This window comes from Oryctolagus cuniculus, chromosome 3 (assembly GCF_964237555.1).
Source record: "Oryctolagus cuniculus chromosome 3, mOryCun1.1, whole genome shotgun sequence".
In the NCBI taxonomy this organism is placed as follows: Eukaryota; Metazoa; Chordata; class Mammalia; order Lagomorpha; family Leporidae; genus Oryctolagus; species Oryctolagus cuniculus.
The window spans coordinates 14,399,249-14,421,029 of NC_091434.1; the positions used below are offsets into that span (position 1 = coordinate 14,399,249).

The 21,781-nt window shown below is 37.8% G+C and overlaps 1 protein-coding gene across 9 annotated transcripts in view; it reads left to right on the top strand.

Annotated features, from left to right (window-relative positions):
- DOCK10 (dedicator of cytokinesis 10) overlaps window positions 1-21,781 on the top strand; it is a 297,295-nt gene that overhangs the window by 243,855 nt on the left and 31,659 nt on the right. For 8 of the 9 annotated variants that reach the window (XM_051849117.2, XM_051849118.2, XM_008259243.4 and 5 more), the window contains exons 29-40: window positions 6,122-6,205; window positions 9,002-9,098; window positions 10,678-10,722; window positions 14,314-14,489; window positions 14,615-14,731; window positions 15,782-15,893; window positions 16,888-17,009; window positions 17,101-17,215; window positions 17,299-17,365; window positions 17,558-17,605; window positions 18,834-18,935; window positions 21,450-21,574. In XM_051849117.2, coding sequence (XP_051705077.2) covers window positions 6,122-6,205; window positions 9,002-9,098; window positions 10,678-10,722; window positions 14,314-14,489; window positions 14,615-14,731; window positions 15,782-15,893; window positions 16,888-17,009; window positions 17,101-17,215; window positions 17,299-17,365; window positions 17,558-17,605; window positions 18,834-18,935; window positions 21,450-21,574 — 1,210 coding nt within the window. The remainder of the gene's footprint in view (window positions 1-6,121; window positions 6,206-9,001; window positions 9,099-10,677; window positions 10,723-14,313; window positions 14,490-14,614; window positions 14,732-15,781; window positions 15,894-16,887; window positions 17,010-17,100; window positions 17,216-17,298; window positions 17,366-17,557; window positions 17,606-18,833; window positions 18,936-21,449; window positions 21,575-21,781) is intronic. The other variant, XM_051849116.2, reaches the window with a different exon arrangement.

Here is a 21,781-nt window from a genome sequence, read left to right on the forward strand (position 1 = left end):
CAGAGTTAGACAGTGAGAGAGAGAGAGACAGAGAGACAGAGAGAAAGGTCTTCCTTTTCCGTTGGTTCACCCCCCATGTGGCCACTATGCCCGGCGTGTTGCGGCTGGCGCACTGTGCCAATCCGAAGCCAGAAGCCAGGTGCTTCCTTCTGGTCTCCCATGTGGGTGCAGGGCCCAAGGACCTGGGCCATCCTCCACTGCACTCCCGGGCCACAGCAGAGAGCTGGACTGGAAGAGGAGCAACTTGGACAGAATCTGGCACCCCAACCAGGAATAGAACCCAGGGTGCTGGCACCGCAGGCAGAGGATTAGCCTAGTGAGCCAAGGCACTAGCCAATTTCAAGGTTTTGGTTGCTCAACTTTACCCATTCCTAGTGTTTGCATCAGTCCAGCAGGCTGATATTAGGTATTTACTCAGATGAGGCACTAAATGACTTTTACCTCTTTTGATTATTTAATTCAACATGATTAATGAAATATGAATTAAATGTCATTGAACTTTAACAATTAAAATATCATAATGACGTAGTTGTACCAATATTGTTTTATGAGAATCAAGAGAGCTGAATTTTTGGAGACCAATGTGGGGACATATAAAAATGACCTGGGCTGGAAGTTATCATCTCTCACCTTAAATCATGGGAAAGTAATTCTGGCAAAAATTTGCATATTTCTCAACTGTTCTCTCACTAAAGTAGAAAGGATAAGAATAGACCCATAATGATTTATACAGCTTTGTAATCTTTTTCCCATTTCTGCCAATCTGGGTCACAGCTCTACTTACCTGGGCACACCTGCTCAAATACTCTGCACTCTGCTAAAAGGCAGAATACCGAGGTGACAGCAAAGGCAGATTCATTTTGACTCATTTTCCTGCTGAGAGAGCCATCGCTCACCCATTCACTCATCTGACTACTCACTGATTGCAACTAGCTTTTGAAAACTATTTGGAATCGTTGGATACAAAAGGCAGAACTAGCCTTTTAGCAAATATTTTGAAAGAAACATCTGTGGTATTTCTCTCTAAACATCAAAAAGGGATGGATAAATGAGTCTCCAAGAAGGGAAAAGTCTTCCTACCTATTTGGCTTAACGATTCTGTTCTCTTGGAATAAACAGATGTTTACAACAGAACTTAGCAACATGAAAGTTGTATGGTAGTGCATAAGCTAATGCCTCACAAAGGAGCAAAAGCAACATGTCCAAGAGAAAAAGAAAATCGTGAGGCCAGAAGTTCTGTAAAACATAAAGAAAGAACAGGGTCATTCATGTGGCTTGTTTTGCGATTTGGAGTTTCACTATTCACTGCTGAACCAATTATAATAAAATTCTCATTACTCACACAACTGGTGAAAAAAATTATATTACAGTAATATATGTTGGCATATTTAGAATATTTGATTTTTTGTTTATTAAACAAAATAAGAAAATGCTTAGTAGAATTTAAGTTGTCTTCTAAATCAGGAGTCTACAATCTTTTTATGTAGAAGAACAAATTCTAAATATCTTCAGTTTTGCAAAAATTCTGACTACTCAGCTTTACTATCATAATGCAAAAACAACCATAGGTAATTCATCACAGAAATAGGTAAATAATTGAATGTGGCTATTTTCCAATAAAATTTTATTTACAAAAACAAGTGATGGGCCAGACTTAACCAATGGATCACAGTTTATCCACGTCAGCTGTATTTTATTTTCTATTAGTAAAAGAGAATTATACTAAAACAAAAATGAAGCGGCTGCTCCAGGCCTATTCGTGGACAGGAAAGCATCCACACGTGGGGTGAAAAAGATGCTGGTATGGACCAGACGCAGGTGACCCAGGACAAGACAAATACAGTCAATGACACTGGATCTGGAGGAAGGGGTTGTTTTCTTTTGTTTGTTTTCTCCATGCGACTCCAGCCCTGAATTCCTTTTTTGAAAAAGTTATTATTTATTCTTTATGTATATAAATGAAACAAAATTCATTTATTTCAGATATACAACTTATTTATTTATTTTATTTGAAAGGCATAGTTACAGAGAGGCAGAGAGAGAGAGAGAGATCTTCCATACACTGGTTCACTCTCCAGATGGCCACAATGGCCAAAACTGCAGCAATCCGAAGCCAGGAACCAGGAGCTTCTTCCGGGTCTCCCACACCGGTGCAGTGGCACAAGGATTTGAGCCATCTTCTACTGCTTTCCCAGGCCACAGCAGAGAGCTAGATGGGAAGTGGAGCAGCCGGGACTCGAACCAGTGCCTATATAGCATGCCGGCACTGCAGGCGGTGACTTTACTTGCTATGCCACAGTGCTGGCCCAAGACATACAGTTTTAAGAACATAATAATACTTCCCACCCTACCCTCTAGTCCTCCCTCATTCCCATCCCCCCTCCTACTTTCTTTCTTATTTTTCTTTTAAGTTTTACAATGACATACTTTCAGTCTACTTTATAATCACAAGCTTATCCCTCCATTAAATAAAGAATTAAACAGTACTAAATAGAAAAATCACTGTTCCTCAAGAGTACAGACAAGAGGTATAAACAATAAAATCCCAAAATGTCAGTTCATATGCATTACTTTTTTTTGTACTCTCTGTATTAGTTACCACAAATCAGGAAAAACATATGAGATTTGTGTTTTGGGGACTGGATTATTACACTAAGCATAATGGTTTCCAGTTGCATGCATTGTGTTGCAAAAGACAAGATTTCTTTCTTTTTTGCATGGTTTAGTATTCCATCGTGTATATAAACCACAGTTTATCCAGTCATCAGTTTATGGACATCTGGGTTGATTCCATATCTTAGCTACTTTGAGTTGAGCTGCTATAAACATGGGGGCTCAAATAACACTTTCATATGCTGATTTCATTTCCTTTGGGTAAATTCCCAGGAGTGGAATGGCTGGCTCATATGGTAGATCTATTTTCAGATTTCTGAGGAAGCTCCATATTGTCTTCCATAGCCACTGTACTAGTTTGCAATCCCATCAACAGTGTATTAAGGTACCTTTTTCCCACATGGAAGAAAGGGTTTTTAGGAAGAGAGCTCACTCTTCGGATGTTGCGCCCTAGGATTCATCTTTCTCCTTCCCTGCCCCTGGGAAAGAGAAGACGAGCTTACCACATAGAAGGTCTTTCTTAAAATTCAAGAACCCGGACGTTGGATTTTCTAGCTTCACGGGAAAACCTCTTGCCTTTCATCCCCACTGATAGGTGCTGGAAACAGGCCTGCTTGAAAGACTCACAACTGATCTTCGGAATAGCCATCATAAACCTTGTGGGTATGCAATTGCCATCTCTACTCTGGACTAGTCCATAGACAGGAATCACCAGTCCTTCCTCCAAGGACTCAAAGCACCCTATCACCAAAGACCTCCAGGGTTCTTTTGCTCTTGCTCTAGAAGATTCTAGAGCCTGTAAATGTACAGGGGGACTTCCTCTCAGTCAGGTGAGGCCAAGGCCTCGTCCCAGCAGACAGCAGCGGTCCTCTAAAGAGTTGCCTGCTAGGGATATTCACAGGGTGGCCACATTGGACTTCCACCTGCAAAAAGAGGGCTTGGTGGGATTGGACAGTTTCACTCTTACTCAGTACGGCTCTGGAAGTTTTAGTGAGAGCAATTACGGAGGAGAAAGAAATAAAGGGCATCAAAATTGGAAAAGAAGTAGTCTAATTATCCATGTTTGCAGATGACATGGTGTTGTACATGGAAAAAGCTAAACACTCCACCAAAAAGCTGTTAGAATTGACAAACCAACTCATTAAAGTTGTAGGTTACAAAATACAAATATACAAAATAACTTTTTTGTTTGCTAATGATGAACTCACAGAAAGAGAAATCAAGAAAGAAATCCATTCAGAATATCTGTACACAAAAATATCAAATATTTAGGAATAAATTTAAGAAAAGAAGTGAAAGATCTCTACGATGAAAATTATCAAACACTGATGAACGATATCTTCAAAGATACAAAAAATGGAAAGATATTCCTTGCTTATGCACTGGAGGAATCAATCATTAAAATGTCCATACTACCTAAAGCTATTTATAGATCAATACAATCTCTATAAAAATAGCAATGGCATTCTTTACAGACTTAGAAAAAAACAGTCCTAAAATTCACATGGGATCACAACAGCACCCCAGCAGCAAAAGCAATCCTGAACAATAAAAACTAAGCTATAGGCACCACAATACCTGATTTCAAAGCATACTACAACCCTATAGCAATTAAAACAGCATGGTACTGACATAAAAATTGATACATAGATCAGTGAAACATAATAGAGAACCTGGAAATTAATCCACATACATACAGTCAATTGATTTTTGACAAAAGTGTTCACACCATACAGTGGAGGAAAGATAATCTCTTCAACAAATGGTGCTATCACAACTGGATGCATATATGTAGAAGAATGAAATTAGTGAACATGCTCGTCTTGTTCCATGTCTGAGGGGAAATGCTTTCAGTTTTGGCTGTTGGCTTGTGATATATAGCCTTTGTAATTGTGAGGAATGTTCCTTCTATACCTTCTGGATGGTTTTATCATGAAGGAGTGTTGAATCTTATCAAATGCTTTCTCTGCATCTATAGAGATGAATATATGTTTTTATTCCTCATTATATTGTTGTGATTTATGATGTTTATTGATTTGTGAATGTTAAACCACCCTTGAATTTTTGGGTAAATCCCACTTGATTATGATGGATGATCTTTTTTATGTGGTTTTGGATTCAATTTGCTAGTATTTTGTTGAGAATCTTTGTATCTATGTTCATCAAGGATATAAGTCTTGTTTTCTTTTTGTGTCATGTCTTTGGTTTTGGTATCAAAGTTTGTTTGGTTTTGGTATCAAATTTTTATGCTGACTTCATAAAAAGAGTTTGGCAGAATTCCATCCTGTTCAATATTTTGGAATAGTTTAAATAGTTTAAAGAGTATTGGAGTTACTTTCTCTTTGAATGTTTTGTTGATTTCAGTAGTAAATCTATTAGGTATCAGACTTTTCCTTGATGGAAGACTTTTGATTACTGCTTCAATCTCATTGCTTGTTATGAGTTTGTTTAGATTATCTTTGCCTTCTTGATTTGATCTTGATAGGTTATATAAATCCAGGAATTTATCCATTTCCTTGATGTTTTTCATAGTAGTTTCTTATGATCCTTTGTGTTTCATTGGTGTCAGTTGAAGTGTCTCCTTTTTCATTTTTATTTTATTTATTTGAGTTCTTTCTCTTTTTTGCTTGTTAGTCTGGTTACAGGTTTATGTATTTTGTTTATATTCTCAAAAAACAACTTTTTTGTAACCTTTTATATTCTTGTATTTTCACTTACATTTATTTCTGATCTGACCCCTATTATTTCTCACTTCCTGCTGATTTGGGGTTTGGTTTGTTGCTGTTTTTCTAATTCTTTAAGATGCATCACCAGATCTTTAATTTGAGACATTTCTCTTTTTAATGTAAGCACTTAATGCTATAAACTTCCCTCTTAATATTGCTTTAGCTGTATCTCACAGATTTTGATATGTTGTATTTTCATTTTAATTTACTTCCAAGAAGTTTTTGATTTCTTCTTTTAATTTCTTCCATGACACATTGATCATTCAATAGCAGGTTGTTTAATTTCCAAGTATTTATGAATGTTCTATTGTTCTTGTTGTTGATCTCGTTTTATTCCTTTATGTACAAAAGCTTTCTCTCCATCCCTACCCCCACCCCCTGATTCCTACCTACTGTTGCACAGCAAAACATACTCACCTGACCAACTGTGGAATCTCATTTCTAAAAAATAGTAATAAAATTTAACTGAGTAAAAAATAGACAACTGGAAGCTAAAAATTTCTATATAAAAATGAAAAGACTTTGGCCTTTCATTGCAAAACTCCAAGAGATATTTTTATAACATTGATAAGTATAGGTTTGTAATTTTCAGATTTGGATATTATATTTAGTATTTTAATTAGTTGCCATATTGGAATAGAGTATATTTTAGAGATTTTTAAAACTCTTATACAGCATATTTCTTTAATGTTATTTTAATTCCATATATTTAATCATCTTTTCTAAAATCTTTAATGATCCCTCAAGTAAAATTGTTTGGATTTTGAATTTTACTTTTTTAGCGCTGCTTCACATTTATGGACCGAGGATTTGTGTTTAAGATGGTCAACAATTACATCAGCATGTTCTCCTCTGGTGATCTCAAGGTAAGGGACATATGCAAATATACAAAACTAACATTTTTTTAAAAGATTTATTTATTTATTTGAAAGGCAATGTAACAGAGAGGCAGAGGCAGAGAGAGAGAGAGAGAGAGAGAGAGGTCTTCCATCTGCTGGTTCACTCCCCAGATGGCCATAACAGCTGGATCTGGGCCGATCCAAAGCCAGGAACCTGGAGTGCAGGGCCCAAGGACTTGGGCCATCTTCTACTGCTTTCCCAGGCCATAGCAGAGAGCTGGATGGGAAGCAGAGTATCTGAGACTCGAACCGGCACCCATATGGGATGCTGGTACTGCAGGCAGTGGCTTTGCCCACTATGCCATAGCTCTGGGCCCAGAACTAACTGTTTTTAAATGCTGGTGTTATAAATAAATATATTGGTCTATATATATATATATCCCTAAATCGTTAACCATTCCTTTTTCTGTGTTACAAGATAATGTCTGCACCCAGGAGATGCAGGCTCTTAAATGGTTCACCCTCTGAGTAAGACTCCCAAGTCCTTTCTTAGTGGGAGACAAAGGCATGTGGAATGAACATGTGTACTTTTCACTTCTATTTCCTGTGGGTGGTGAAAGGACTGGCTCTTTCCAGATGCAGCTCCTGTGGTCCAGTTTATCCTGGACTCTTTCTGTTCTATCACTTAAAGCCCCGCTTCCCCAAAAACCTTTATGTCCTGGTTAAAATGGGACAGTTGATCTCCACACCCGAAGAGAGGTATGGATGGGAGATGGGGAAGGGACTCTAGATCAGTGGTCCTCAAAGTGTGTTTTCTAGGTCAACAAGGTAGCATCAATGAGACCTAGAAGTCTGTTTTTTTTTTTTTAAAGATTTTATTTATTTGAGAGGTACAGTTACTGACAAAGAGAGGGAGAAACAGCAAGAAAGGTCTTCCATCTGCTAGTTCAGACTCCAGATGTCCACATCGGCTGGAGGTGAGCCAATCTGAAGCGAGGAGCTAGGAGCTTCTTCAGGTCTCACGCAGATGCAGAGGCCCAAGGACTTAACACGAACTGGTGCCCATATGGGATGCTGGTGCTGCAGGTGGAGGCTTAGCCTACTGTGCCACAGCACTGCCCCCTAGAAATCTGCCTTAACAGGACTCTCGGGTGGTCCTTATGCGCTCTCAAGTTCGAGACCCATCAAGATCTAACATGTCACCTGCTACAGTGACATATTTTGTGATCTGGAAATGGACCAGATCATAAACTCTGTATCAATTAAGGCTGTTGGGTTGCAAGCAAATGAAACTTACTCCAATTTGAGCAAAAGGGGACTTATTAAAAGGATGTTGAGATTAAATACTATTTGTGAATCAGGTGGAGAACTAGGCTTAGAAACGAGCAGGGACCAAGGAACTTCCAAAAGAAAAGAATAATGGCAAGTGAGGAACTGGTTGAGCAGGGTACTACTGGTGCTGCCACTGCACAAATGCATCAGCCGGAGGTAGCTTCTCCCTCTTAATACATTGCTTCAGGTTTACATTACATAGAGAAAGCATCTTGTCAACCTGCCGTGGGTCACATGCCTGCTTCTTATAGATGGCATGAGTTAGTAGTTCACTGTTAGCCTTTATTCCTTGGGAAGGAGAAAAGACCCCCAGAGGGAAATTATTTAGGAAATTATATAGGTGGAGAGCCATAGATGTAGAGAGGCCAAAAATAGATAACGATCTTCTGATAGCCTTTCATGTCATGCTTAAGAAGTTTAAACATTATTTTCTTGTCAGTAGAGATGTACTTTAGACCAGGGGAGTTGCATGATTAAATGCAATTTGATTTTGAAAATCCAATTCCTCTCTAAATAGATCTAAATGATATTCTTTGTTTCTGTTGCTATTATGCATGAAATTTGCAAAATAGTCATGTGGATGTAATGGTAATAGTATTAAATTACATATTTTTCCAAAGACCAAGCAGAATGCTTGCAATGAAGATAATTAACATATAACTTAATTATACTTCACTCATTTTGATGTACAAAGGATTATCTTTTGTAGTACCCTTGTTTAAAGTATTAGTATTGACTACAATCATCACAAAATCTAATTCTAAAATATGTGAGTAAATGAGACATATTTTATCTTGTGAGCAGATATTAGTGATTATGATGATGCTGATCTCACTTGGACTTAGCATGCATGAGAGTGAATATAGGGCAATTATGAGCATGCTCGCTGTTCCTTCTAATGTAGCTATCTCTGATCTGTGTGTTACATTCTTCTTTCCATGTTTGGAATCCAAAGACAACAGTGATTTCATGCAAACATTTTGAAAATGCAGATTTGTTAGCAAGGGCAAGGAAGAAGGTGGCATTGGACAATGTACTCTGAGAGCAGGTGTCATATGGAGTTCACTCGATTGCCTTCCCTAGCTCTGGGATGTGGGAGCTGAATGCAGTGGTCTGTTGTGCAGTTTGAGTACCAGTTTTGAGGAAGTTCTGTACTTGTGGTACAGCAAGATGTTTTTTCTAATAAATATGTCATGACATAAACTGAAAGAAGCTTAAAAACGTGACTCAATAGGACCTTATCTCACAGAAGCTCAATGTATGTTACAAATGGGACCTGAGGATGCCTTAACCAATCCCCAAAGAAGGGAAGCCTACACCACATATATCACAGGTCATAAAATACTTTCAACTTGACAGTTGCTTTGTGGTCTCACAAAAACAGCTAATTTGTTTTTTAAGAAGATAAGATTCAAAGGCATGCATTTTTTGTTGTTCTTAATAACTTTCTTGGTGTGTAAATAATAGTCATTCAGTTTGCCTCTTTTGCAGACCTTATGCCAGTATAAATTTGATTTTCTTCAGGAAGTATGTCAACATGAGCACTTTATTCCTTTGTGTCTCCCCATAAGATCAGCGAACATTCCAGGTAATAATCCCCAGGATTTTCCTCAGTTCCTACCAGTGAACATTTTATTTGTTTTGCCTTTTGTTTGTTATTGTTTTCATGTTTCCTCAGTCATGGTTTTGTATGAAATTGTCACATGAGTATTACATCCAAGTAATCAGGTTAAAAGGTAAAGAAGTTATTGGCTTGTGATGATCATACTTCTCTGTATTTCTCAATTTTTATCAGATTCCTTTTTATTAAAGGGAAAGCTAACAAAATTACAAGTCTGGTGATTGTAAATCAAAGAATTTTAACAGAGACATATCCTCTTTCATATTACTGTCTCAAAAAGATAGCTTTCCTTTGATTTTGATTTTCATAAAATCACAGAGAGGAAAAAGTATAGTTTGTGAATGTAAATTCCCTTGAAATTATCAATCCTTCAAAATGAGTTATACAAAGAAGACTGGCACATTGGAAAGGAGGAGGGAAGGAAGACGGAGGGAGGGAAGAAAGGAATGCAGATAATAAATATTTGACACTCAGGACAAGTGAAAGGAAGAGGATAGGTGTGTAGAAAAGAATGGGGCTTCACATTTTGTTTACTAAACATACTATAGCATAAGTTGTATACAGGAAATACTTTCATTTAGTACTTCTGTAAATATATATATACACTTATATATTTACATATACACACATATATTTACAGAATTATGTAGTATAGATACTTATATATAAAGAAGTGTATATAATATACAGTATATATATTTCTATGTACAGAAGTATATATACAACATACTATATAGAATATATATGTATATCAGAAGGAACAGGGTAGAAGGTGAGCAGTACCTGGCTCAATGTTACAATCTAATTAAAAATCAAGTTACGAAAAAACACTAAAATGATTCAGGAACTTGAAATACTTTACTTCTGAACAGTGAGTAAAACAATTCACAAAGCACAGTTTTGATATTCAGAGCTGCAATGATCACAAGCTTTCTTATACCTATTATAGCTTGAAGTAATATTTTGGAGGGTAAAAGAGGAAAAATTATGAAGTCTGTAAAAGTTTTCCATTTAAATCTTAAATATAATTCATATTACATCATTCTATTTTATTCCTAGTTTATGAATCATAATTCATAGAAAAAAGAAAAAATTATATATTGGACATCAAAATTTTGAACCATTTGCTTTGGATTTGTTTTGTTTTAAAAAGTACCAAGTTATTTTTGGTAGCCTAGCTGGTTAAGATGTTCAAGAGGAGAAACCTTATTTGGCCATTTAGATACCAAGTGTTAACTATTTGTTCATAGCCCAGAAAAAGGCTTAATACTCTCTTTGTAGATCTGATACTATATACAATGAGCATATATGTTTCATAGCAAGCAGTGTTCTGATACAGAAACTAGTGCTCAAGTAGGAGGCTCAGAATGACAATAATTTTGTTTTATGATGTATTTTATGGAAATGGCTTTAAACTAATATATTCATTTTGAAAACAGCAATATTGGAGACTCACATATTTTAATGTTCCAGTATAAATTACACAAGTTAATAAATATATATATATATATATCTCTGAACATTTCATTTGTTTATTTTAACTCAGATCCTGTGACACCTTCAGAATCTACTCAAGAGTTACATGCATCAGGTAAGCAATATTTTATATTACCTTATCTAAGCATCAATAACCACAACAAAGCTCAATAATGTTGATTAGCATAAATACTCCAAGTTTCTAATTACAGGTAATAATGAATAACCATATAGTTAATATCATGTGGTTAAAAATATTTATTGGGTGACTAAATTTGAGATCACAGATAATTAAGCAATTCCCTAACTTCAATTCTTTCGTATTGTATTCTCCAGAGGTCAGAATTTCTTTAAATCTCCCAATGCAGCTGAGATTTCCTTAATGTGTGCCATAAATGTGTCATAAATAAAACAAAAAGGTAAATGGAAAAGTGAAATGAACAGGTAAATTTGGGGCTGGTGTTGTGGCATGTGGGTTAACCCACTGCCTGCAGTGCCAGCTGCTGGTTCAAATCCTGGCTGCTCCACTTCCAATCCAGCTTCCTGCTAATGCACCTGTGGAAAAGGCCCCAATTGCTTGGACCCTTGTAACTCACTTGGGAGACCTGGATTGAGTTCCTAGCTCCTGGCTTCAGTCTGGCCCAGCTCCATCTGAATTTATGGGACTGGTGCTATGTCCTAGAATGTAGAGCCTCCACATGCAGTGCCAGCATCCTATATGGGCACCGGTTCAAGTAACGGTTGCTCCACTTCTGATCCAGCTCATGGCTAATGTGCCTGGGAAAGCAGTAGAATATGGCCCAAGAACTTGGGCCCCTGCATCCACATGGGAGACTCAGAAGAAGCTCCTGGCTTCTGGCTTTGGCCTGACCCAAGCCCTGGCTATTGCAGCCATTTGGGAAGTGAACCAGCGGATGAAAGATATCTCTCTCCCTCTCTCTCTCTGTTGCTCCTTCTCTCTTTGAATTTCTGCCTTTCAAATAAGTAAATAAAAAGAGGTAAATTTATTTCAGTGCAAAAAATGTTGAAATATGTTCACGGTTATTTTCATAATACACATTTTTCATAAGCTTTCTGAAACCCTCATATGTAATAACATGCTAGTTATACTTATTTTCCCCCAATTTTATTGTGATATAATTAACAGTACACCTATATTGAGGTATAATATGCAATTTAATGCATTTAAGCTATGCAACACAATGTTTTCCTGTATGTTAAGAAAGATTTATTTATTTATTTGAAAGTGTTGCACAGAGAGAAGAAGAGACAGAGAGAGAGGTCCTCCATCCGCTGGTTCACGCCCCAATTGGTGGCAACAGCCAGAGCTGTGCCAATCCAAAGCCAGGAGCCAGGAGCCTATTCCAGGTCTCCCAGGCAGGTGCAGGGGCTCAAGGACTTGGGCCATCCTCCACTGCTTTCCCAGGCCACAGCAGAGAGCTGGATTGGAAGTGGAGCAGCCAGGACTCGAATTGGCGCCCATGTGGGATGCTGGCACTGCAGGCAGTGGTTTTACCCACTACGCCACAGTACTGGCCCCTACTTTTTTTTAAATATGTATACCTTTTGAAGTGATTACCACAGTCAAACTAACATATCATCACCTCATACAACTACTATTTTTTGTGTCTGTGAAATGAGAAAATTTGAGATCTACTCACTTAGCTAATTTCAAGTGTGTGATACATTACTATTAATAATTATTGCAATGTATATTTTATTTACATAATTTATTCATTTATAATGGGAAATTTGTTTCCTTTCACCAAAATTTCCTCATTTTTCCCATCTCCCAGATTCCAGATATCAGCTTTTTATTTTCTGCATCTATGAATTCAACTTCTTTAGATTCTAGATTCTAGCCAAGATCATACAGGATTTGTCTTTCTGTATGTGGCTAATTTCACTTAGCATAATGCCCTAAAGGGCTCTTCCTTGTTGTCATAAATGGCAGAATTCCTTTCTTTTTTATAACTCCACTCTATGTATAAAACACATCTATCAGTCATACTACTTGGATAATTTCTTTCTTGGTTATTGTGAATAATGCTGTAGTGGACATGGGAGTGAGAGACCTCTTCAAGATACTGATTTCAACTCCTCTGGATATGTACTCAGAAGATGGCTTGCTAGATCCTATGGTAGTTCCATTTGTACTTGTTTGAGGAAGTTGCATACTGTTTTCAGTAATGACTGCACCAGTTTCCAAACTTACCGAAAGTACGCAGGAGTTGCCTTTTCCCCACACCTTTGCCCGGACATGTTATCTTTTGAATTTATGATAGTAGTCATTTAATGAGAATGAAGTGATATCTCCTTATAGTTTTTAATCTGCATTTCTCTGATGGTTAGTGATATTAGGCACTTTTTCATGTACCTGTTGATCATTTGTATATCTTCTTTGAAAAAATGTGTCTGTGTTGGTTCTTTGCCCATTTTTTATTATGTTTTGCTTTCTTTTGTTATTGAGTTGTGCAGTTCTTAATATATTTTGGATATCAACCCCTACTGGATATGTTTTCAAGATTTTCTCTCATTTCATAGGTTTCCTTTTATTTTGTTCATTGTTTGTTTTGCTGTTCAGAAGCTTTTTGTTTGATGCACTCATACTTGTTTATTTGTATGTTCTTTGCCTGTGCTTTGAGGATAATATTCATAAAATCACTGCCAAAACCAACATCAACGAATTTTCCCCCTTAATTTCTTGTATGTGCTAGTACTTCTATTACAGTTAAATTTATGAAGCACCTTGTACTGCTCAGATTAAATCCATTATTAGTGGAAACTTTAACATCATTTCTTCTAAATGCAGGCTCAAATCTTTGCAGTCCCATATGCCTTTTCTTACTCTTTGGTCTCTCACATCCCTTAACCAACTTGTCCTGGTGATTTTCCTTGTACAATGTAGTTCCTACTCCAGCATCGCAGACACCAGCTGTCTACTGGTCTCTTCCTTTTTTCATATCTGCCATCTCAGTCTGTATTGTATACCTTAACCCTACAGTCTGACTCATTGACATTCTGACACCAAAAAAAAAAAAAAGTCTAAGCAGGACCCTGATCTCAAACCCCTTAATGTTTTAACATTTCCCACAGAATCAGCCGCAAATAGTGAAGTGATCTGAACACCAGCTAAGGGATTTGCACATAAGTTTCTCTGTTATCTAGCCCCAACCCATTTCTCCAGACTCAATTCTCACCACTTCTCTTTTGTCTACAGTGGTTACTGACCCCTACACACTTATACTGTCAGAATTTCGTGCCATAGCAAACCCCACTCCTTCTTCCTCCAGCCTCATTTTCTCCCTCTACTGTTAAAGTCTGTTCCCATGAACATCTACATATTCAAACCTTAAGCCTCCTCACAAAGGCCATCACCACACTCATATTCCTTCCTGTTGCAATTTCTTAAAGTGTTTTTTTTTTTCAAGTCCTGTAATACAGTAACCATGCCATCCTTATGGAAAGTAACAGTTGACTTTTTGTGCTATTTTGTATCTATGATTGTGTTCCTATACACAGATTATTCCCTATCTTGATGAAAGCTTCCAGAGAATAGGATTTGTTTGCTGTCTGTAATGAGACTGCATTGCTGAGACCCTCCTAGTGGTGGAAGGAATGATAGTAATTGTTTTATATCTCTGCTCTGACTATAAAGTGATTATTTGATTTTCAACAACATGGTTTCTTTTCTTTCATCACAAAGATATGCCTGAATATTCAGTCACAAATGAGTTTTGCCGAAAACACTTCTTAATTGGAATTCTGCTCAGAGAAGTTGGTTTTGCCCTGCAGGAAGACCAAGATATCAGGCACTTAGCATTAGCTGTCCTGAAAAACCTAATGGCTAAACATTCATTTGATGATCGATACAGAGAACCAGTAAGTGATCTTTCTGCCTCCTTCCCTAAATACCATTTAATGCCTCATTGCATTAAATGCATATCAAACCTACCAGCCTACTGATTCCTATGTGAATCATTTCTTCTGGCTATCTTTTCACCTAGGGAAAGCAGGCCCAGATAGCAAGTTTGTACATGCCCCTGTACGGCATGCTTCTGGACAATATGCCAAGAATTTACCTGAAGGACCTATATCCCTTTACTGTCAATACATCTAATCAGGTAAGTGTGCATTCGATCTGAACTGTCAATAAAGAATTGTTTTTGCCTTGAGTGACTGTTTCCCCCATCTATGAGAAAAGTGGGGATTAAACACCACTTTTGGCTGAGTATTTATAGCAGTGTCACCTGCACGAGATTAAGCTCCATAGCCTTCCCCCTCTGCCATCTCTTCAGTGATTTGTTTTCATTTTCCTCTGTTCTGGGCATTACTTCTAATGCTTTTCAATTTTTACATGATCCCCTGTTGCATTCACGGCCCCATCCTCAATGTATACCAACCCCCCCATCAGTTTCCACATTGCCTTTATGCTAACCTGATGTCAGAATACCAAAGTGCCTTATTCACAATTACAACCCAGGAGTGACCTAGTTATACTTCTCCTTCGCTGTGCCATGGCAACTGTCCAACAGCACACTTGAGATGGGTTGCCTGTAGTCAAGTACCAGGTGAGTTAACACAGTGCTGAATCCAGCAACAATGAATATATGGCCAATTAGACATCAGGAGCTATGGTTTCAAAATTGCTTCTTTTTTCACCTAATTCAAATCCTAACAGTATCAATTACTATCGATGTGACCTTAGGTAAGTTAAGCCTCCATTTCCTTATTTATAAGATGGCATAGAACACCTTCATTACAAGATCCTTATGTGTATAATAAAAAACACTTATCATAGAGTCTTGCAAATAATCAGACTTCAAAATCTAGTTGTTAGTAACAGAAATGTGCATAAGATAACCATGATAATAATAATATAGCATCTCTAATGTAACCCATGAATCCTTCAATGACTTTTTCAGCCATTTAAATCATAGCTAAAAGATTTTTCTCCTACATCATGAAATATTCATATAAGAAATCAAATTGTGACAAAGATAATGGTCTTCACTACCTTTCTTTTCTCTACTTTGGCAGATAACCCTTGCTGGGATTTAGAAAATCAAATTACATATTATCTAATTGAAGATGTAATGAAGAAGGCATATGTGGGTTTTCACAATGCTGAAATATGCTGATTGCCATTAATCTCTTGTGTACTTTGAATGCAGGGATCTAGAGATGATCTAAGCACTAATGGAGGATTTCAAACCCAGACAACAATGAAACACGCAAACTCTGTGGATACCTCATTTTCTAAAGATGTTTTAAATTCCATAGCAGGTACTTGAGACCTTCTGAGAACACTTGTGTTTTATGTTCATCCATGGTTACATTGTATCTCGTGCTTTTCACTCAATCCATAATTCATTAAGCATAATCTATATGACAAAGTACACTACAGTTTTGCAACCAACAAGTCTTTTTACATATTTCTTTGAATGCCATTCAGTGACTTCCTTTTCCACTTACTGTTAATTTTTTGTTTGATTTAGAATCATCATACTCAGATATTATCAGATTGCTTCATTCTGGGAAGTCATAAATTTTCATTGTATCGAGCCTTTTAAAATATAGTAGCTTTCAACCTCAACGGTTATTTTTAGAATTATTTTGGAGATGTCATTTTAATTTTCCTTTTGGGCTTTTCAAAAGTATCTTTATGATTTTCTACTAATGCACTTGAAAGAGTTACAGAGAGGCAGAGGCAGAAACAGAGAGAGAGAGAGAGAGAGAGAGAGAGAGAGAGAGAGAGGGGAAGTCTTCCATCTGCTGGTTCATTCCCCAAATGGCTGCAAAGACCGGAGCTAAGCCCATCCAAAGTCAGAAGCTAGGAGCTTGGGCTGTCTTCCTCTGCTTTCCCAGGCCATAGCAGAGAGCTGGATCAGAAGTGGAGCAGTGGGGACTTGAACCGGCGCCCATAAGTGATGTTGGCACTGTAGGCGGTAGCCTTTCCTGCTATGCCACAGCATCGGCCCCAATATTAAGTCATTTTTAAAACAAGAACTATCTTTCTTTAAAAAGTATTTTAAGAAATCAAATTAAAAAGCTTTACTTTGTTTATTTCCATTCATATGATTGAAATTTCCTAAATCCTTAATGGTCATTGTAATAGTACTTAAAATGTTGCCAATCCCAGATTCTCTGATTTTAATTTCTCACAACGCTGCCACCAGAGCAATAATCAACATCATTTCGGATTACCGTTTTAGCTTTGTGTGTGTTTGTGTGCCCATACATCTCATTACCATATGTGTGCTGTGGCTTGTGTTTGCAGCATTTTCATCAATAGCTATTTCTACAGTAAACCATGCTGATTCCAGAGCATCTTTGGCAAGTCTTGAATCCAACCCAAGTACCAATGAGAAGAGCAGTGAGAAGACTGACAACTGCGAAAAGGTGTGGCATCCCTCCTAAACTTATTGATCATCAATTGCAAGTCAGAAGTCTCTTACTGTTACTCAATCCTCATTGGCCCTTTAACTCCTAGATCCCAAGACCTTTGTCTTTGATTGGCTCAACGCTTCGATTTGACAAGTTAGATCAAGCAGAAACAAGGAGTCTTCTTATGTGCTTTCTTCACATTATGAAAACAATTTCAGATGGTAAAGAGAAAGTTTTAAATTAAAATTTTTAAACTGAAGTATCTTTGAATCTCAGTCTCATGTTCTCTGGTGTTTCCTTACAGAGACTCTCATCGCCTATTGGCAAAGAGCTCCCAGTCCTGAGGTGTCCGACTTCTTCAGCATCTTGGAGTAAGTTTTAGAGTTGAATAGATAACACTTATTCCTGGGACTTTCAAAATACTTCATTGTACCACTCTTCATTCCATGTGCTAAATCATCCATCCATAAAATATGTAAAATATTTAAAGAAATTATGTTTTTATTTCAATATATTTACTTGAATAGATGAATAATTAGCTGCGACTTTTCTTCCTTTTCTAGTGTTTGTCTTCAAAATTTCAGATACCTAGGAAAACGCAATATAATAAGGTAATGACTTTGAATTCCAGCAGGTTAATCTGGTCTTTTAAAAAGTATGGTACTCTATACATAAAATATTTGTGTGTCTATTAAAATGATTTTTAAGTGCTTTGACTTATATTAGTGAACCCAAATAGACTTCTAAATATACATCAGAAATCTTAAAATACAAATAAGAATTGTTGAGTTCACATTGTATATAAAAGTTTAAAGCTTGCCTATACTGATAGCATATCTAGCAATAAAGTTGTGGGGGAAAGCACAAAACACACATTTTAAAACAAATTGCATTGCACGTATCTCCTGAACTAATTTATGAAATAGATATAGATATAGATATAGATATAACTTGAAAGAAACTTAAGAAAATATTTCCGGGGGTCCGTGTTGTGGCATAGCAGGTGACTCACCCACCTGCAATGCCAGCATTCCATATGGGCACTGGTTCATTCCACTTCCAATCCAGCTCCCTGATGGTGAGCTGGGAAAAGTGACTGAAGATGGCCCAAGTGTTTGGTTCCTGCCACCTATTGTGGATGGAGCTCCTGGCTCCTGGCTCGTGGCTTCAGCCTGGCCCAACCCTGGCCAGTGCAGCTATCTGGGGGTAGACCAGCGAATGGAAGAACTCTCTTTCTCTCTCTCTCTTTCTCTTTCTCTATGTCTCTCCCTCTCTCTGCAACCCTGACTTTCAAATAAATAAATAAATCTTTAAAAAGAAAATATTTACAGTAAACTAAAAAAATAATCTGGAATAATTGTGACATAGTCATTTGCTCATGAGAAAATGCAGCATCTTTGCTAAACCCCGATTTCCCATGTCCAAAAGAAAAGGGTTTTTTTTTTTTCACTAATTCATAGAGAATGGAATATTTTATTGTTTAATGTTTGCTTTAAAAATGTCATCCTTTTTTGCTCTATTTGTTTGAGAGTCAGAGAGAAACAGAGAGAGAGCTCCCATTCATTGGTTCATACCACCAGTGTCCACAATGCCAGCACTGCCAGGAGCTAAAACCAGAATCTGGGAATTCAATCCATCTCTCTCAAGTGGGTAGCAAGAACCCAGTTACTTGAGCCATCACTGCTGTCTCCCAGGATCTGCAATAGAAGGAAGCTGGAGTGAGGAGCTAGAGCCAAGAATAGAACCCAGGCACTCTGATATGGTGTGCAGACATCTTAATTTTATTAAATATAAATTACAAATGTTGTGCTCTCAATAAAACTTCAGTTTTCCTTACAGAAAAATTGCTGCTGCGTTTAAATTTGTGCAGTCCACCCAGAACAATGGAACTCTCAAAGGATCCAATCCTGCCTGCCAGACATCAGCTCTCTTCCCACAGTGGTAATGCTATATTCACATAGTACTTTTCATGTGTGTGTATGGTGTATGTGTGTGTGCATGCATACGTGGGAGGTGAACACACACACACACACACACACACACACACCACAAATGCACCTTTCAAGTAACTCTACCTGAAGAAACTCCTTCAGTGCTCTAGCATCCGCCCCCACAAGCATGTGAAGCCTAGAGAGGTAAGGATTATGTCTTACTTGTTTGCGCTTAGAGCACATTGCCTTGCATAGAATGAGCATCGATGAGTAGTGCAATTTGATTGAACCTGCATGGTAGACATAATTCCAATAAATGCCTTTCTTAAGATTGCTGGTCTCCTGGTGAAAAAGCAGAATGTGGGCTCAAGTCTCTCCACTCTTTGCCATTACTTTAATATTTTAGCAATACTCAAATTGTCTTTCAAGGAATCAAGAGCAATGAGGAAGAGTGGTAGGCCTCATAAGCTCATTTTAGCTTCCCTAACTGTTGGACTGATTTGATGAACATTAAGATCTTTCCTCATTCTATATGAGCCTACCTGGTGGAAAATATTTGCCTTGAAATCCTCCATCACAGCTCCTCTGGGCCTAATAGATTAGAATTGTTTGCCAAAATTCCTCCCAGGTTGATTGATTCTTCCCAGAGGTGTCATAGTGACATGTAATATTAATATTTTAGGGAAAGTTCTAGAAAGAAATATGAAAGTGGCATGCAACCAATAAATCATAGGATAAACTTTGTCTCTGTCCACAGGGACCCCTTGAAATTGCTCCCTAGTGAAAAAGTAAATGCAAAAATATAAGGGGTATGTTTTGCAAGTGGCATTGGCTTAGAGAATGATGAAGAATTGCTTTCCACATTTAATAATAACAGCAGCATCACACCTGAGGTCACTGGAGCTGTGCAGGTGTTTGGTGGCTTCCGTTTCATGCTCCTGCTGAGAAAGCTGGCCAGGCCCTCAATATTCCTGCCCCCACCTCCTGGAAACCAATCTTTTCTCCACAGCCTCTGGACTAAAGCAGGCTCAGCATCTGGAAAAACCCAGTCCCAAAGGTCCAAGCCCCACAGCCCAGAACTCATCATCACTTGTAGTCCCAGGAATGGGCTCCCCTGACTACTGAAAGTAAAGGCAGATCTCCTGAGCCTGACTCTGACGTAGCCAGAACCAAATAAGCCTGACAAAGAAAAAAATCATTGCCTTTAACGCAGGATGGACTCTTCAGGGTGTCTGCTGTTGCCTGCTTTCCTCATACAAGTGTTTTATGAGTAGTTTATAAGAGAGCAAATACCCCAAGAATTGTGAACTTCTCCCCTTGGCCAAACGATGCAGTGAGGAATAGTAAGAGTCCCCACTTCCACCACACTACCTCATTTTCTCAGTTGGAAGTGCCGCATTGAAGAGCAGCTATTGCAGGCCGTTGCATTGCCCTTGCGCGGTAGCAGTGGCCAACACAGAGGATCCTGCACCACCCTCCTGCCACACGAGTCACATGCCAGCTCCTGTGGATAGGACACAAACAGCACAATAATCACAGCAAATGGAAAGACAGGAAAGCAGGGTTGTTTTAGACCTGATTTTATGGGTTATCTCTTTAAAAATCATTGGAGGCATCTGAATTATATAATATTCTACTTTTTAATTTCTGATACTCTACCTTTCTGATCAGGCAATCAACCGTCATTAAATCATTTGATTTCATTAGGTATCATTGAATATTCTTGAATGGATTTAGTTGGAGTATCTATTATTCTATGTAATATCTTTCTATATATTATTCTTCTGAATCCTATTTTGGCTGAAATCAAAAACCTTTTTCCTGTCAAGGGCCATTGGATTTTATAACATTATTCATGGGCCATATACAATTACCAACTTAAAAATTAGTCAGCTGTAGATTTATTGAATTTTTAGTCCTGCCTAGAGTTGCCTTGGCAGGGCACACCAAATGATTTTTTAGGCCTTACACAGCCTGGGGCAACACGTTTCCTGCCCCTAGCTTAAATAAAATCCCTCCAAAATTAGTTTCGAAAACCCCTCTCAGAGCAAGCATTTGGTGCAGCAGTTAAGATGCCACTTGGGATGCTTGTGTCCCATATTAGAGTCCCAGCTCCTTCACTTCCAGTCCAGCTTCCAGCTAATTATACACACAGAAGACAGTAGGTAATGGCTCAAGTACTGGCACCCACTTGGGAGACCCAGATTGATTGCCAGGCTCCTGGCTTTCACATGGCCCAATCCTGGCTCTTGTGAGAATTTGGTAAGTGAAACAACAAATGCGAGATTCTCTCTCTCTCTCTCTCTCTCTCTCTCTCTCTCTCTGTGTGTGTGTGTGTATCTCTGCTTTTCAAATAAACAAATACTAAAATCTCTTTCATCATGTTTCTTACATTTAATATCTTTTAATAATAATCTCTGTTAAAATTATTTTAAAACATTTGACTCAATCTAGAATATTTAAACATACCTTTGGATATATCATCTGCAAATAACCTTAACAACTTTTCTTATTTAATTTTCAGGGTGCACAACACTTCTAGCCATGAAGGACATAAGCAGCACAGATCACAAACTTTACCTATAATTAGAGGCAAAAATGCACTTTCTAACCCCAAACTCTTACAGATGTTAGACAATACCATGACCAGTAAGTATGCCAAAGTAACAGGAATAAGATGGTTATCTATTTTTCTCTAGGTATGTACGGGACATGAAGTGCGTTAGAGTCTTTAAGAACTGTGAGAAATGTTGTGCTAGCCAAACCACAGCTTCATTTTAAGGTTTATCATAACCTTAGGAAGGCTTTGTAGAGGAAGGAATCAGCAGGGATTGGCTATAAAATTATTTAAAATGG